The sequence below is a fragment of the Struthio camelus genome, chromosome 11 (assembly GCF_040807025.1).
Source record: "Struthio camelus isolate bStrCam1 chromosome 11, bStrCam1.hap1, whole genome shotgun sequence".
In the NCBI taxonomy this organism is placed as follows: Eukaryota; Metazoa; Chordata; class Aves; order Struthioniformes; family Struthionidae; genus Struthio; species Struthio camelus.
Window position 1 is genome coordinate 29,231,041 of NC_090952.1, and position 16,735 is coordinate 29,247,775.

Here is a 16,735-nt window from a genome sequence, read left to right on the forward strand (position 1 = left end):
TACTTTGTGCCTGCCCAAACACTGCTTTCTACATGAGACGGTTGGTCCCACAGTAGTTTAAAAGACGTGCTAATGCCTGGACTGCCGTGGTTTATGGGACATCTTTGCCTCTCTAAAGGGGACTATTGCATTTGAAAAGAAGGCAGGACCAGGGCAGGGAGCTGAGCTCACCCTGTGACTGCCCTCACAGATCTGCAATAGAGATTTCCCATGCATTTTCTGTGTTTAGTGGAAAATCACATTAAAAAATATTATTTCATTTAACTTTCTAAATTTTAAACAAATGAAAGATATCAGAAGATTTTACTAAAAAAACCAATAGCAATGTATCAAAAAATTGCTTATATTTTAGGAAATTTCATCACAAAAGAAAAGTTATAGAAAGACTTAGACTGAAAATTTCTTTTACTCTAAGTTCCATTTTCTGTTGAAAAAAAAACAGTAAAAGTGGCATCCTAAGGTTTTGTGGTCTGTAATATTTTGTTATTCCAGACTTTGTGTTCAGCATTGCTAAGGGTGATTTAAATTGTGCCAGTTTCAGGTCTGAGAATGCATCATTCATCTTTCCTGAACTGCCAATCATACTTAGGTACTGAAATTCCTTATTACGTTGCAGTGATATTCCTTATCATATGAACTCATTCTCAGTTGGTTTTAGTTGTCACACTGGTGCTAGTTCAGCTGGTAACTCCTATATTTGAGTTCGTCTCTGCCTGAATAATTAAAAAAAAAAAAAATTAGTCACATCATCTCAGCCGTTACTGGGAACAGAAAGGCTTAGACAAATATGCTTGCAGCCCATATCAATAAAATAGGAAACTGCTTCAGATCTGTAGTATTTTGTCTATGTTTTGGCTTTTAAGTAAATGAAATATATCAGTGCACTTTTTTTTTTAAGATAGTAGCAATATATTTAAAAATTAGCAGCAAGGGGGAAAAAAGGATGTATCTTTGTGCCTTTCAGCAAGAACTTGAATTTGGCAGGGGATGCTAAGGATGTACCTTTTGTTGTTTGCCATAGAAGTCTGCCCAAGCTGGGTCCAAGTCAGAACCTTGGGGAAAAAAGGGCTCAGACTGATAGGCAAAGAAGCTAGGGCTGGCTTTCCTCCTTATTCAGGTCACAGACTGACCTGCTCAGATGAGCGGGGTTGCATCAAAGAAGTTCCTTGCTGCAGAAGTTGGTACGTGTGCATGGTGGAAGAGCTAAGCGCCAACAGGAGGAGAAGATAGTGAGGAAATGGAATTGAGCCTGCCCAGATTGGTCTCTGCCTTACTTATGCTCCTATGTGATCTTAGGTGAGTCAGTTCAAATTTCCCAAGTATAGGCTACTGTGCTTTCCATTTCTGGATGCCTGGTTAGAAGCCCTTATGGTGTGATGGATAGAGATGCTGAGCACTCCCAGCCACTCGCAAAGGTGATGGAAGCAATGTTTTGGATGTCCCAAGTGTTGTGGGATGTTATTTACTCTGGAAAATCAGATCATCTGTGACCGCTGTAATTGACCATCCAAAACCAGGAGATATTTTAGACTTTCAATTCCTTGTGCCACAGTTCTTTGCACTTACAATGTGGCTAATATCATGCTTAGCCTTACAAAGGTGCTGGGAAGATGAACTGACTGATGGGCAGCAGCTCTATTCTAGAACCACAGAGGAAGATGGGATGACATAAATCATAATGTTAGAAGTGGAGGCAGTGAATTGACACCACCTGTCCTGTGCGTGGCAAAATAGTATGTAATTGTGTAAGTAATGCTAATGTCATCACACAAAAGTCTGAAAGTTGAATTCATGCTTCTCAAGCAGCCAGAACTTTGCTTTCCCTTGCTACTGAGTGCTTGACTGTGTAGTCATAATAAAGCTCTTTCATTGTGAAATGTCTGCAAACATGGAAAGAAAGGAAGCAAAAAAACAAAAACAAAAACAAAAAATACCCAGTTATGAAGAGAATAAAAAAAGAGCATTTAGAGCATCCCTTGGAGAAAGTCAGGAGAATGGTAAGAGAAGTGGATGGGGATAGCAGAACGTAAAATGGAAGCAGAAAGATCCTTATAGTCTTTGTTCATCCTTCAACCCAGTCATCAGTGAAATGGACTCGTGATATTTCAGAAAGAAGGAAGGAAAAAGGGCAGCAGCACAGCCCGGATCCTAGATGATATATAGGACAGAAGAAAAGGAAGTATTCTTGACTTGCACTCTGGTCTCGGGAGTGTGGGTCTCTCTCTGAGTAAGTGGAGGGAAAGGAGGACAAACCTGCAGGTCCAGGAGAATGGAAAAAATAGTATGGATAGCAGTGTTTGTGAAGGCTTTCATCAGCTGTAGTGGTGAGTAAATGCTTCCTCACATTAGAAGAAATATCTGAGTACTAAGAGGGCAGGGGAAATCTTTTGAATTTTAGTGTCTTAATTTCTAAAAATTGTCAAGTGGGGAAAATCTCTATTGCATGAAAAAAATAAAGCCTGGGAACTCACAAGAGTCTCCTTTGGCATCAGACACAGTGATGTGCTTTTGAGAGTAAGAGTGAGAACGAAACAGGATTGTTCAAGATCCTTGGAGAGGATCTGCTCTGGTGTGTCAGCTTCCAAAACAGTCTTTGTGGAGCTGGAATATGCACATACTTTTAGAGCTGAATGATGCATCACCACTGTTTTACCAGCCTGGTTCTGGGAAGGAAGAAGTACCGCTGTAATTGTGAGCCTAGATTCAGACACGTGCATAATTCACCTTGGTCTCTCCTGCTCTACTGACTGTCTAGGTGCATTAGGATAGGTGATACTGGAATCTTTGCCTCAATTTATATGCCCATGAAGCATCTGAGCGTGCTCCTAGTGCATTGATACTGGCAGAGAAAGGTCTTGGGAAACAGGAGAAAGGGAAAAGCTACAGATGCTTTGACAGTTGTATACAGAAGCACAGAATTGCTCCTGATATTCAGAAAAACAGACTTAGACTACTTTCCCCATTTCATTATGAAAAAAGCAGCTTTAGAGATTTCTGTGATCAGCCTCTTAAGCTGCTTATTGTGTGTTAATGCAACTGAATATAACCAGTGCCTTTCTGGGGGGAAAAAAAAGAAGCAGGGAGAGGGAGAAGGCAACATGGATAGAGGTGAGCCAAGTCTAGCTCAGTTCAGGTAATTTGCCGCTTGGATGAGGCACTTCCCAAAGGAACTGTGGTCTCACCGGCAGACAGCCAGAGAGATTGGGAAAATGAGCTGGATACCACAACATACCTGCTACCCCTCCTCCCCATTTTCCTGTGCCCACTTGAGTACTTGGAAGGTACTTGTTTATCGGCATGGGGTAGGCATGAACTAAGAAAGCTAGGTCACATATGAAGTCTTCCAAGGCTAAAGCACAAAGTTCAGCTTTGGGTTCATGGTTCTTGTTTCAGGTCCAGGACTTCAGAGCAGATACCTAAAGGCCCCTATCTGCAAGGCGCTTCCACACTACCAGGAAAGCTGGGTGCTGGCAGTCTAGGGAGATGTTTAGTTACTTTATAAACTGCATCAGAATTTGAGAGTTTAAAATTTTGTGCCATTATCGTGCATTATGGGTGATACAAATCCCTCTGACCTATCTGGGCTACTCTCTAATACAGCTCTTCAGATTTTATCTAATCCAGCTCTATCTACCTCTGGCAGGAGGGTTCACATTGTTTTGAAGATTACATTCCAGTTTAATAATTGTCCTAGGAGGAAATATTTCCATTACAAATGCTCTGTTGGAGATTTTTCTTTTGCTGCGTTTCTCCATTCCTTCCGATTAGCTCTCTTTTGATGTCAGCCCCAGTAGTGCTGGAATCAATTATACACAGAGTGCAGCCGATTCCACAGTGAATCAGTGCATACTAGCAGCTGTTTCATGGCACACAGCAATACAAAGCAATATTGGAGAAATGTTTAACTAAAATTATGTCCAGATGAATACACTGGATGCTAAATACACTTGAGCATCAAATGCCTTGAGAGTATATCTGAGCTTCCAGAAAAACCTTCAAAAGCAGATATATCAAGGAGTTGCATTTGCTAGAGGTGCGAGATTCAAAGAATGGAGCTGTGCCTGCCCTCTCAAAGTCATTTGCTAAAGGAAAAACAGTGCTCCATGTCAGAAACAAACTTCCACTGTATTCAGCCCCAGCAGTCCCCTAGGCTGTCCTCCTGGACGGAGATCTGCAGATCCTCACTTCCCCCTGAATGGTCCCTCCTGATAGCTCTGGGACAGGCTGTTGCACAGAGAAGTGCTAATGCCTGCACAGCTGTACTGCTGTGACCTGTGAGCAACAGGGAAGTTACATAAGAAATTAGTGACGTTGATAAGTGCAAATGCTGGACCTAACAAATATGCTTGATTGCAGTAAAACAATAAAATTGACTTGTTCATCCTTCCTCCCTCATGTAAGGTACAGAACAACATTGCATCTGGTGTCGTCAGAGCACCCAGTGTCTTTGGGGATGGGAGGAAGTCCACTGCTGTTTGACTCATCACCTGCAAGTGGAAGCAGAAAGCCAAGCAGCAAAAGCAGAACATGAAGGCTGGAGCTAGGGAGCAGGAATAAGAGTGCTTCTTAAGGTCTTGTGAACACTATAGCTGTGATGCTGCAGCAGGAGCAGGATTTGTGCCTCTCTGTACCAAGAGGGAATTAAAACCTGGCAAGTAACCAGAGAGAATCAAAAACAGCCATGGAGTTTAAGCAACTGTTCACTTCCCTGTGCTCAGTGAGATGTACACAGGTCCAGGTTTAGCCAGCTGTGGTCTGCAGCACATCTAACATGCTGCTTCATGCTGGTTTCTACCTTCTGGTGATTCCTGTTCCTAAGGACATTTTCTCCTTTGCAGTTTTTGATTTCTTTTCTTCAACTGTTTTTCCCTGCAGCCATCCTGGATCTGTCTGGCCTACACCAGATCAATGGGACATGGAAAGGATCCACTGCTTTACCTTGTACCTATGTGCCCTCAGAAGGTTTCACGCAGCAAACGCTCATCTGGAGCATGGAGCGAGACTATAGTACCTCTGCCATCTTTCGTAGGGATAACTCTGGTGACCACGTCTTGTTGTCTCGGTTCAGAGACCGTGTCAGTGTCCCAGAGAACAGCCCAGGGGATGTCACACTTCAAATCAAGAGCCTTGAAATCCCTGACAGTGGACACTACACCTGTCAAGTCACCTGGAGGTCTAAAAATAACAGCTTGATAACAAAGGAGGTGACCACTATAGTTAAAGTTGTCAAAGGTAAATCCGGCAATGAAGCCCTGCTCTTGCATAGCCTTTCTAATTCACAAAGCACGTAGCACAAGAGGCAGCTGGTAGGGAGCACGTAGCTCAGGGAAGAGTCTTTCACACCACATTGTCTACCCACATCCAAACTGGGTGCTGAGGCATCTCGATGGGAAGAGTGTCTGCCTCTTCCTTGCGGCTAGTCCTGCTTCTCCGAGGAGGAGGAAATGATACTTCTCAGGACTGTGGTGGTGTGGTAGACTGGGGAAGGGGGAGCAGTTAGTTCAGACCCGAATCTGGATCTACCAACAGGCCATTTGAACCCACTGCTGTCTGAGATAGCACTCAAATCTGTCCTTGGTTCTGTCCAGATAACCGGTGTTTCTGTGGCTCCTATAGCAAGTGGGAAATCAGGTGGGTGTTGTATTGGCCAAATATGCCCTCTCTCCTTCCAGAACATCCCCAATGTGTGCTAGAACTAAATCTCTTTCTGCAAGGTGGGTTTAGGGCAGGATGGAGAGGGCACCAATCCAGCAGAGCAGGCCTTCTGTGATAGCGCAATTGGAATGGGTGGCATAACTAGTGTAAAGCTGTTTGTAGGTACAGGAGAACTGAGCTTAATCTGTGCAGAGAGGTGACATAACATTGGTGCCTCTGTTCCCTCTGGGGAAGGACTCAAACCCAGCAAGTGAACTGCTATGGAGCACAGGGAAGACTTCTAACACATCCAAGGCCCGCGTGACCTGAGCCCAATCTGCTTGTCTTTCAGTTGCAGTGACTAAGCCCATCATCAGGGCTGGTGAGCTGGGACTGATGGTCCCGGCAGGAGCCAGGACCAGCCTGACCTGTGTGGCCACTGGATCCCCACCCATCAGCTACCGCTGGTTCCTGGGAGAGCCGGGAGGAAAAGCTCGGCTTCTGGGCAGTCAGGCCGAACTCACGTTTGACAGTCTGCGACCCTCCGACTCGGGGAAATACTACTGTGAAGCAGAAAACAGGGTTGGGGCACGTGTCGCGCAGCAGAGCGATGCTGTAGAGCTGACAGTGAGAGGTGAGTCCCCATGCTAGAGCTTGTCATCTCAGCTGCAGGAAATGATCAAGGCAAACAGTTTCTGTACACAGATCGGACACTTAATGCTGAACATGCATTGTGATTATAGTGCCACTCAGAGAGGAAATCACAGGGTCTGACATCCTCCCTGCTTCACAGCATGGCTGATCACGGCAGGGTTGAGAAATATGTCCCTGTGGGACCCAGATTCTGCAAGGTGGGAGCCTTGCTCCTGCCCTTGGCATGTCTTCCTTTTACCTGGGTTGTAATGCTGATGGGGAGTGAGGGAAATCGTCTGGTGGCCAGTCCCTCCCACAGGGTCCCCAGTCAGACAGCGGTCCGGCACTGGGACCTGCAGACACACCAGACCCAAGCTCACCTCACAGGGAGGTGAGACCAGCAAGGGCTGGAAGGGACACAGGCTCAGGGCTGCAAAGGAAGTGCCGCTTTCTTCCTGGCAGTGTGTGAATGACACAGGGCTTGGAAATAAGACTTTGAACTGAGTGAGACAAATTTACTTTAGTGTCTTTTTGGGCTGCAGATCCTCTTTCCAGGAGGGATAGAAGTGGGTGTCCGTGTGCCCTGGATGCGGGTGCTCAGCTCTGGGTGGCTGGGCCAGAGCCCCCTCGTGACGGCAGCCATGCCGGTGCTTGGGGCGGGGGGGAGCCGGGGGGGGTCACACAACTTCAGCCGGGCACAGGAAACCTACCTTGGGGCTTCATCCATCAGAGAGCTTCAAGGCACAGCTGCCATCTGTAAAACACCCCAGGACAGCTGGGGCATCATTGCAGGAGAAATGAAGTGAGACAGTCCTGTGGAAACCTCAGTGAGGCCCAGCGAGACAGAAAATTGAAGCATCCTCTGTAGTTGTAGATGTGGATTCGATCTGAAGCCAGCCACAAGCGCTTATATCTACAACACACCATGTCTGGTAGGGTTACCATCGATGTGTTGGGGTGTGGAGGCCAGGAGAGAGATGGCACATCAGGGAGAAAAACGTGGCTTGCTGCTGAGAGCAGGTCAAATAGGTGTTTTCTTTCCTTTTACCTCAGAAGTGTTAGCCTGAGAGAGCCAGAGCAAAGTTGTTGCCGAAATGGGCCAGGCAACTTCAGGGCAGCCATTACCTGCAGGTGCAAGGAGCGGAGCAGGTGAGGCCTCGCTGATGGCCGAGGCGGGTAGGACAGGGCTCGCCGGGCACGCAGAGATCACCCCAGAGCAAACCCCGCTCCCACCCGACGCAGCCCTGACGTTTGGGAAGCGTTACAGTTGCGCTCTTCCACTTTTGCAGAGCTGCCTGCAGCAACGCCAACCTCTGGGAAGGATGTCGTTTCAGTAGGGCCTCCCACTCCCATTGCCACAGGTAAGCAGAGACCTTCACAGCGCTAAGCAAAAGGCTCATGCAGAAAAATACAAGATTAGCACTGATGAGGGCTGATGGACAGCTGCTGTCTGGCAGACCAGACGGTGAACTTGGCAGTAGATCTTGTTTCAGGGAACAAATTCCTAGCCTGTCAAAGATCGGATTTTTCTCTAAGCAGGGATTCCCCCCCTTGGCCTCCCATCCGCAGGTGTTTCTGTCTTGAAGGGGATGAAAATTTTAACATTGAACTCAGGCACAGACGTCACATTTTATGTACCTTTTCACTGCTGTTGAAGGTTTTGTTTGGTTTTAAAGCAAAATGAGTATCTACTGCAAATATTCACCAGCCTTAGTGACTCTGCGTAGCGGGGGCTGAATGCAGAGGCTCCGGAGCAGGTGGACACAGCTTGGTTTGAGGTGCCACTTAAAATGTTTTACATGGCTGTGCTCAGCACCGCTCTTGCAACGCCAGCCCATCCTACCCATTAACCCCTGGGTCAGAAATGCTGCCCCATGGGCATGGACCGGGCTGCCCGGCTGGGCGGGGAGGGGGCAGGTCCCGGTACCCAACCCCACGTCAGCATTCGTCCGAGCACCCCGGGCATCAGGGAGGGACGCAGCCTGGCCCGGCCACGGCGCCTGCGGACCAGGGCTTGTCTGTTGCACCCAGGGCTGCAGTGGGGCAGCCTGCTGCCATACCTCATCGTCCTGGCCGCCGGGCTCTGCGGGGCCGCGCTCGTCGCTGTTGCCGTGGCCATCGCGCGCCGAGGGAAGACGAGGGACGGTGAGTGGAGTGCCCGGCCGCGGTGGCGGGTGACGGGAGTGGAGCGAAGTGCGGCCCATAGGAGATGGGCGGTGGGCGGGCGAGCGCCAGGACTGGCGTGGTCCATCAGGGACAGGCGCTGCCTCGGCCGGGCTGTGCCACGTGGCCGCTGCTGCCCACGGTGCTGCTTTGCACGGGCTGCCCCGAGTAAAGATCAGGAGGCTCGGCTGGAGCCAACCCCAGGGAGTCCCTCTGCCAGGACAGCTCTGGCCTCTCCTGCCCATCACCCTCCCTCTGTGCCAGACACCTCGGTGCAGAGCATGAACCCCTGGGAATCACCATCGCTCTCCTCCATGCCACACAACCCAGTGCAGAGCATGACCCCCCCCCAGTCAGCTGGGAACTGTGTTAGCTCATGGGCTGGGGAGGTAAAAGACCCGACAGCCCCATATGTTACTGCTCATTTTTGTCTGGACACTCTGAAACATCTCTGTGCTGACGGGAAGTCTCTTTTAGGGAGAAGCAAGGTGGGAAGGTGATTTCCTGAAGGCAGGAATGCCTGGGAGCAGCTGATTTTTTTCTTTAGCAGATTAATAATAAAATATATTGATCTATATTTTTATTGATGAAATATATTGATATTGATTGACATCTTTGATTCTCCTTCTGTTTTTCAGAAGCCCTCTACGAAGTTGCATTGTGAGTACAATTCATCTGTGATGCTGAGAAGATTTTGAGGGCTTCAGTACTGGTATCTGTTTCAGGAAAACCTCTTTTCTCACTGAACAATCAAAGATTTCTTTGACTTTCTGGAGAGGAGGATCTGAATACCTTGACAGTGCATTTGATTAGCAGCATGAGGACATTAACATTTCAATGCGGGAGATACTAAGAGAGGGTCTCTTCTTTAATACGTTAGAATGAAAGGAAGATATTTTGGGTCCTTCACTCTGTTCTTGCAAGTGCCATGGGAAAACTCTATTAAATTTCCAACATTATTTCACGAAGCAGAGAACACAAATTCTCATCTCTTCCCTCAAGATAAGTTCCTCCTGTACATGCCTTTCTCTTAAGAAACATACCCCAGCAGTTATCCAAATATGTTATTTTGTGCAGTTCCTGTTTGCTTCTACCTATAAGAACATATTTCCTGCCCCATCTTAATCTTAGCCCTTAATCCCCTAATCCTACTTTTCTATTTATAGATATACCTTACCCCCACAGTGGCCCCACCAATTGCCATTTTAGCAATTATTAATAGTAGTTATTTTGCAAAGGCTGGACTATGTGGTGCTAGTCCAGCCTTTGGAAAGTCTGTTGAATGCCGGTATGATAATGCCACCAGTGATTGTAGTACCTATGTTAATTGTTTATTTCCTCTCTTTGAGTGTGTGTACAATTCTTTTAATATTGCTTTCTAGTGTCTTTCAGAGCTGCTCAGATTCTTAGTAGATTAGTGTAAGGTTTGCTATTCTCTGGTAAAGGTGTAGATCAAATGATTTCTGATTTATTCCTCCTCCTGATTAATCTCTCTCTATTTTTTCAGCCATAGCACCGTAGATGTCATGAGAACAGAGACTGGTTTGGAAGTCCCTGCTAAGGGCCTACAAGAAGAGGAAAATTCTAGGACTGAGGCATCGTATGAAATTCTCACCATGAAAGACAATGACTACAGCAACATATGTACTGGGAAAAACACTGAGTGTGATACTCTTCTGAAGGCAATGGAATCAGAATACGAAGTAGAAAACTTTTAGTAGAATACCTGCATTTCCACATGAGCAGCTCTGCAGAAGATGGAGCTGCACATCTTGAGTGGTGAATTTTACCAAAGGAAACTATTTTTCCTATCTGCTTTCTCCACTGATAAATATACCAGTCTCATTGCTTTTGTTTAACCTGGGGGAAATGCATAACCTTGGGCTTTGGTGAATGAGATCCTGCCCGTTGGTGCAGAAACCCTTAGCCAAGTGGGTATCTACCTTCATTTATGTAGCTATAAATTTAAGAGCAGCCTGAAGGGCAAAGGTGAGGAAGAAGGGACCTAGAGGAGTAGAAACACAAAAGCCTTTAGCCTGCAGGTCTAGGTGTAGCTGGTTGCAACACTAGCCAAAAATACCAGCAGGGTATATTCTCAAGCATATGTTCCCCTCTTAGGACATCACAGACTGCGAGGAACCAGGAATTGTGCTGGGAGTGGAATATTCCCTGACTTTTACAGTTCAACACATACTGGTTGTACAGCTTGTTTGCCCTTAAGTCTTTTTCATTTGAGGATGGTAAAGGGACCATGGAGGGGGGGTTGATGTCCCAGGAATGTCATTCTTCCGATCAGACTGGAGTAAATTACTTAGAGGAAGAGGGAATGGCCCAGTAGCTGATGATCCTCCTAACCCCCACTGGCTGTTTTTCTCCGGGAAAAGCAGAAGGGATGTTGAAAGAAATGTTAGCGTTTTATTATATGGGGGGGGGGGGGGGGGGGCAGAGGCATAATAAAATAAAAGCGATGCAGAATACTGGCTTTCTTGATGATTGCTTAGAAAGAAAATTAAGGCATTTGGTATAGTGATTGAGCAAGGGACCTCCCTGGACTCCACACAGATTGATGCTGATTCACTGTGCGGAACATGACTCAATCTATCTGATTACATTGGAGATATTAATGCTGACCTATGTCACGGGGGTGCTGTGAGTTTTCATGTTTGTAAAATGTCTTGAAAAGTGCTTGATTAGCACAAAGTATTTTCTCCCTCAAGGCAAATACAGAAGACTTCAAAGGAGTCGACTGCAAACAGATTCTGACTTCCCTGATATTTCACCATCCAGTGCCTTTGTATTTCTATTGCTTACAAATTTGTGCTTTTGCTCTGTCTCCTGATTTAATTCTATAGAACAGGCAGGGGCCCAGTCATGGCCACAATTTGACTTGGGAGTTTGACTTGTGTTTGTCTTCTAAAGATGAGAGGACAGGAGGGGGACAGTATGCCAGCACATCAGCTCAAATCAAACTCCTCTCATGGCCATAGCCTACATCAAACCCCCAAAGGCTAGTTTTCAGGGTCATGGTGCTGCTTCTACTTGTAAATTGTCACAAATCTGCAGCCACCAACCCCTGTAGTGAAAGCACAGTAAGATATAGAAAAACGAAGGTGACAGCCTGAGGCCTGAAGTCGATGGAAAAACTGATTTCAGTGAGTTGGTTAGGCACATCAGTGATTAAGCAGGGCACATCTGGCTGAGGGTTTCCCAATAGCACCTTTCTTCCAGACCCTTCAGCTAGTTCTGGTTTTTCAGGAGTTTATCAGTCATAGTGGGGTGATAAGTGTTATGCTACTAAGTCACTGTCAGAGGTTAGAAGGACTCTGAGCTTGCTGCAGTACTGATTCTTCCTTCACTGCCACTGGAAGGCTAAGATAGGAGCTGGAAAAGACAGATCATCTAAAATGTCATAAAAAACTTGCCTGTGATTAAGCTCACGAGTTAAAATCCTTGACTTTCATCTCACATCATTACTCAGTATGTTGGTCTGCTCTGAAAAGCAGTTATTTAAAAAAATGTTCTGTGGCTCCCTGTTTATTGGCTTTCAGAGACTCAGATCAACTATTCCCTTCCAAGGGGAAGCAAAGCTGTCTTCTAACAGCCAGAGCTGCAAATGTCTTTCAGTCCCAGAGTCTCAAGCCAGATTCTTTCACCCCAGGCTGTGCAGACCTTTAAGCTACACAAGCCTTAAGGACAGCAGAATCAGCAAGCCCTTTGCTAACCTATGATAGCCTTGAATCTGCAACACCTTCCAAGGCTGTGTATAAGCTGCAGTTCAGGTGTCGTGATGTGCAGATTTATGGGAGGGAAAAGACATGGAATAACAGTGTGGTTATCTTCTACTGCCCACCACCATGCTGTATGCGAGCTCTTCAACCCCAAGGTACCACAGGAGCTAGAGGAAGTCTCCCCCACACTATGGGCCTGTCCCAGGCATTAACCTGTGAGGACCACCCATCCTCCCTACTCACAGCGGGGCTGTTGCTGGCACAGCTGAACCACCCCAGGTCCAGCTAGCAGACTTCATCACCAGCTGGCAGGCCCTCCAGGGTGAGCGCCTCGGGCAGTTCCACAGGACTCTATTGCCACGGGCTCCTCAGCTGCCCATCCTCAGCATACCTGGGCAATGCCTAAGCTTGTCACAATCTCAGCCTCATTGGAAGGTAAAGGTTGCATTGACTCCACAGGTCTGACAGGAACACACTAAACCTTAAGAGTTCATTGCTTCTCCTTCCCCCTGCCACTGACTTAATACACTGATGACTAAATCTGTTCCCAGGGTTAATTCTGAATAGTCACACTGTGAAAATATAACTTTGCATGCAGAAAACAACTTCCTATCCACCTGACGAATATAGAGAAGCTTTGAGGACAAGAGACAGAGCAAGGCTGGAGAAAACAATACTGAGAAACAGTAAGTCATTTCTTCCTGAGACACCATGAAGTATACATCTTAAATGTCAGGGCCAGGCCAAGAGAAGCGCCATGACTGTGGCCTTAGAGATGTGTGTGGCAATTAAAAGAACTAATACTGCCAGGAGAAGTGCAGAGAAGGTCACGTCCTCATCACTCCAGAAGGCAGGAAGCCACATTCAGCAGCCTGGATGAAATCAGCTGGTGGTATTCATCCAGCTCCCAGATATCAGGTGTCTGTCTCAAAACCTCCAGCTCTTTGAAAGGTACATCACACCAGATAGCGTTTTATGTCCCCAAGCTAGAGCTAGAGGGCTTTACTCTTCTAGCACCATCTGCTGACAAGGAGACAAAAACTGCTCTGCTGTACAAAACAACCCAAAATGAGAACAGACTGGAGGCGTACGCTTACACATGCTGCTGGCAAGTAGCTTAACAAAGCAGGAGGGATGAACAGTGCACATGCTTGAGTGCTTAAGAGGGGATATCATGCTTATGCGAGTTAGGTGGCGTAAGGCTTGGCTAGAGAATGAGGTGAGATTGCTTGGAAAGGAAAGAGTGAAAACGGTCCAGGCTCTGTGCCCCCTCCTCTGCCTGTAGCAGGGCTCAGCACTGGCTCTGGCTGTCCCAGACTCTGCCTGAAGGCATTCACCATTCTGGGAGATGACATATGAAAAACCCTTGCAGTCCAGAGACTTGTCAGAGCTAGGGTGTTTCCAGGAAGCATTTCAGTTTCCACATAGCTCCATGTCACAATAAAGAAAACTATTAAAAGTATTTCAAACAACGGTCCCCCACCAGGCCACAAACATGCCTTGCTCTGACACCATTTTCCACTAGACCTCAAGTCCTGGGAAACTCAGCTCTAGCTGCCGGACAGCTGCGTTTGCTTTGCCTGGAGCTGCACCTGAGTGCCTCTGGCATCAAACAGCCATTCACCAAGCCTAGACTGAGCTGTCGGTCATGCATACTGCAAGACTTTGAGCAAAAAGTTGGGGCTTCTTTTAAACTGCTTTTTGTCTTTGTAGCCTGACAGGTTCACGTTTTCAAAGCGTCTCCGTAACCACAAGCTCCAGAAGGGCATATACTATTAAAGCTAATATTTTTACCTGATCCTTTGGCTCCAGGAGCTGGAGCTTTGAGAAGGACACTGATTATTGTGAGTCTTGCAATGAAATCTCAAGCACTGCCGATGCCAGTTCCCTAAGTGGCCGAACTCTTTGTTGACTCTGCTGTCATCTCCATGCCACGTGGCTCTGTCATGAATCCTGCAGCCACCAGGCCCCACCAGTCAGCCAATGCCCGCAGGGGTCCTCAAGAGCTTTCAGCCTGCATTTCTGCTAAGCAAAACTTCCTTTCTATGGAGGACTGCTGCCTCTTCCTACCACAGGGCTTCCAGCAACCATTTCCTCTCCTTGGCTTTAACACAATTAAAAGCAGATGGAACAGGCCCAAAAATACCTTGCCAAGGCCTGCTGCCACCTTTAGGGAAATACAGACCCAGACCTTCCAAGATTCAGCTCTTGGCTTGAGTCCACTTTAGTTCTGCCACTAACTGCCCCTTGGACCTTATCTGAACAACCGACCGACTGCAGCTTCTATGCGACCCAAGGAAAGGGGCAGCCTCCTGGTGCTGAAAGAGTTAAAAGAAAAACTGCTGCATTCTGCAAACCCTACATCTCTCTACAGTCCTGTCCTGCTGTCCCAGGTAGAGAAGGGGTTTAAAACTGCAGGAGGAGGAGGTTGGGGGGCGGGGGAGCAGAAACAGCTGGGCTTTGAGAGGCCTTAAAGAAGGGGAGGGAGGAGGAGGAGGCTGAGGCTGGTCTTCCAGGGCTTTTCTCTGTGGGGTAAAGGGGAGGGGGGGGGGAGAGGGAGTCCCCCTGTGCCAGTGAGCACTGGAGCTTCTGCAGGCAGGAAACATCTCTGCTTGGCTGAAGAAAGTTGGGACTCAGAGTAGATCAGCTCTGAGCAAGGAGGCCTGAGGCAAGATGGAACCAGCTGCAAGATGGAAAAGTGAGGCAGCCCTGCAGGTGTGTGCTCAGAGCAGGGAGGGTCCTGTTGTCTCCTCTTCTGGTGCTTGGAGGCTTTGGAGCTGCTTAGCCAGTATCTCTTTTAGAGCAGCAGTACTTCTGCTGTCAACTGCTCTAAAATTGAGAGAGCAGCTTAAAAAAAGCAAAAGCCCACATGCTCTTGCATTGCTGTTAAGAATTTTCTCTGAATGTGCACTTTGGCTTTCCCTTTTTGCCCTGTGGTTCCTGAGCTATAAGGTCATACCTTGCATTCCCAGGCTCTTCCACTCAAGCAGGAGTGCTCAAAAATATGTTCTTTAATGCAAAAACCTGTAAATTTTGTTAACCTTGAATTTCTTGCAATTGTGAGGAGCAGCCTCCAAGCTGTGAGCCTAGTGCTAGGGGGGTGTAGGGTTTGCTGTAGGGTGTGTGAGCTGTCACCTGTGCTTAAACCCACCCCCAGGGCATTCCTGGATCTCTGGCAAAAACAAAGCAGCAACGTTTCTTTTTATAAAGGGGTGTAATGCTGGGAGTGCTGTTCCTGCCTTCAGCTGAAGTTTCCTATAATAAGCTTTGTGACTGAACAGGGAACAGGCTTATTTGTGTCCCCTTTGTTAATTATTTGCATTTTACATGAGGAAGCTGTTGTGGGCACTTTGCCCAGGGGCTTCTTGCCTCTGTCCTGCCCTGTGTGCTGGTGCTGCTCATGCTGTCCCCCCTCTCCCCCCCCCCCCCATGTTGGACACCTCCAGATAGCAGCCATCTATCCTATGCATTTGAGATGCAAATACTTGGGGGGGAGAGTGAATGCCAGTCCTGCTTTAGCAAACCAAATTTATAGGGAGAGTCACTATCTCTTATTAAATCAGTCAGCACAGTTGGGGGTGAGGCATCAGATGAGATCTGGGGCATACAAGCCCTCCCTCATGGACTTTTACCAATCTGGCATATGTCACTGCTGCCTCGATCTTCCTTTCCTGGGTGGCAGCGTAATTGCAAGTTTATGTAGCTTTTTACGGCCTGAGCACAGGAAAGAACAATGCCTAACTTTTACCTTTAGAGCCCTGGATTACAGTGATGCTGCTTCTTCAGGCCATTAGTTGATTATCGAGCAAGATGAGAGAGAAAAATTTTCCTTCTCTCTGTTCAAGCACTACCTACTGCCTGTATTATGAAAGGTTTTGTAACGCAGTAGCAGACACTAAAGGATGGTTGTGCTGCAGTGTCAGGCTGTTGTGCTTCTGGGGGGGCTGGCAGGGCCTGACCGTCCTTGTTTGGGCTGTGGCGGGGCCAGGACCTGCTCCAGGCGTTGCCCTCTTGGCATATATGTTGGTGCTGCTCTCTCGCACATCTGGCTGACTCCCAGGTAAAGCTGGAGGAGGAGGGGAGCCTTGTCCCACCCAGTGGCAAGAAGTGTTGAGACCATCAAAGAGGTGTGTAAGGTCTCTTGTGCTTTGCTGTTGGGGGTAGTGTAATTCATCCCCACACAGCAGTGGTAGCCAGTGCATAGACTGCAGAGCACGCTTCACCAGAAGCTGCTCTTGAAGACACCATGTTGAAACAGCAGCTTTTGGTGTTAGCAGTTTCAGGGGCAATACAGAACAAGAGAAATGGGTGGACGGGATAGCCACCGCTGTGATCACGTGGGGTAGAAGTGTGTGGTGCAAGGCTGGAGCTGTGAGGGGAAGGAACTGAAAATGTCTCAGCGTCCTCATCCTCTCCTCACAGCAGAGTCAGACCCAACAGGCAGAACTGCCTATCTTTTTCTTCACAAGTCCCATCCTTTTTTTTTTTTTTAAACAATTAACCTAGTGTTTTATTTAAGATTTGCTGCCGTCATAATCTCCCAACTCCAAGGTCCCTCACAGACTGTGTAAGACCAT

At 47.4% G+C, this 16,735-nt stretch overlaps 1 protein-coding gene across 3 annotated transcripts; it reads left to right on the forward strand.

The window, feature by feature from the left end:
- The first annotated feature begins 2,174 nt into the window (after positions 1–2,174).
- LOC104145673 (V-set and immunoglobulin domain-containing protein 4) lies at positions 2,175–16,235 on the forward strand. 3 transcript variants are annotated; one of them, XM_068956876.1, is made up of 8 exons: positions 2,179–2,324; positions 4,402–4,651; positions 4,876–5,232; positions 5,987–6,268; positions 7,557–7,628; positions 8,299–8,412; positions 9,069–9,090; positions 9,938–16,235. In XM_068956876.1, the coding sequence occupies exons 3-8, from the start codon at positions 4,992–4,994 to the stop codon at positions 10,146–10,148; spliced, it is 942 nt and encodes a 313-aa protein (XP_068812977.1). In that variant the 5' UTR covers positions 2,179–2,324; positions 4,402–4,651; positions 4,876–4,991; the 3' UTR covers positions 10,149–16,235. The 3 variants fall into 3 exon arrangements, with proteins under 3 accessions (XP_068812976.1, XP_068812979.1, XP_068812977.1); XM_068956875.1 differs by lacking the exon at positions 4,402–4,651 and having other exon boundaries at positions 2,175–2,324; XM_068956878.1 differs by lacking the exon at positions 4,402–4,651 and having other exon boundaries at positions 2,175–2,324; positions 9,069–9,142; positions 9,938–9,963.
- Positions 16,236–16,735: the final 500 nt, after the last annotated feature.

What these genes read in the sequence shown, in the direction of transcription:
- LOC104145673 (XM_068956875.1), top strand. Translation starts at nt 2,270, where the DNA reads ATGGAAAAAATAGTATGGATAGCAGTGTTTGTGAAGGCTTTCATCAGC. An exon ending in GGCTTTCATCAGCTGTAGTG is followed by an intron (nt 2,325 to 4,875) that starts GTGAGTAAATGC and finishes TTTTCCCTGCAG; the next exon opens with CCATCCTGGATCTGTCTGGC. An exon ending in GCCCTCTACGAAGTTGCATT is followed by an intron (nt 9,091 to 9,937) that starts GTGAGTACAATT and finishes CTATTTTTTCAG; the next exon opens with CCATAGCACCGTAGATGTCA.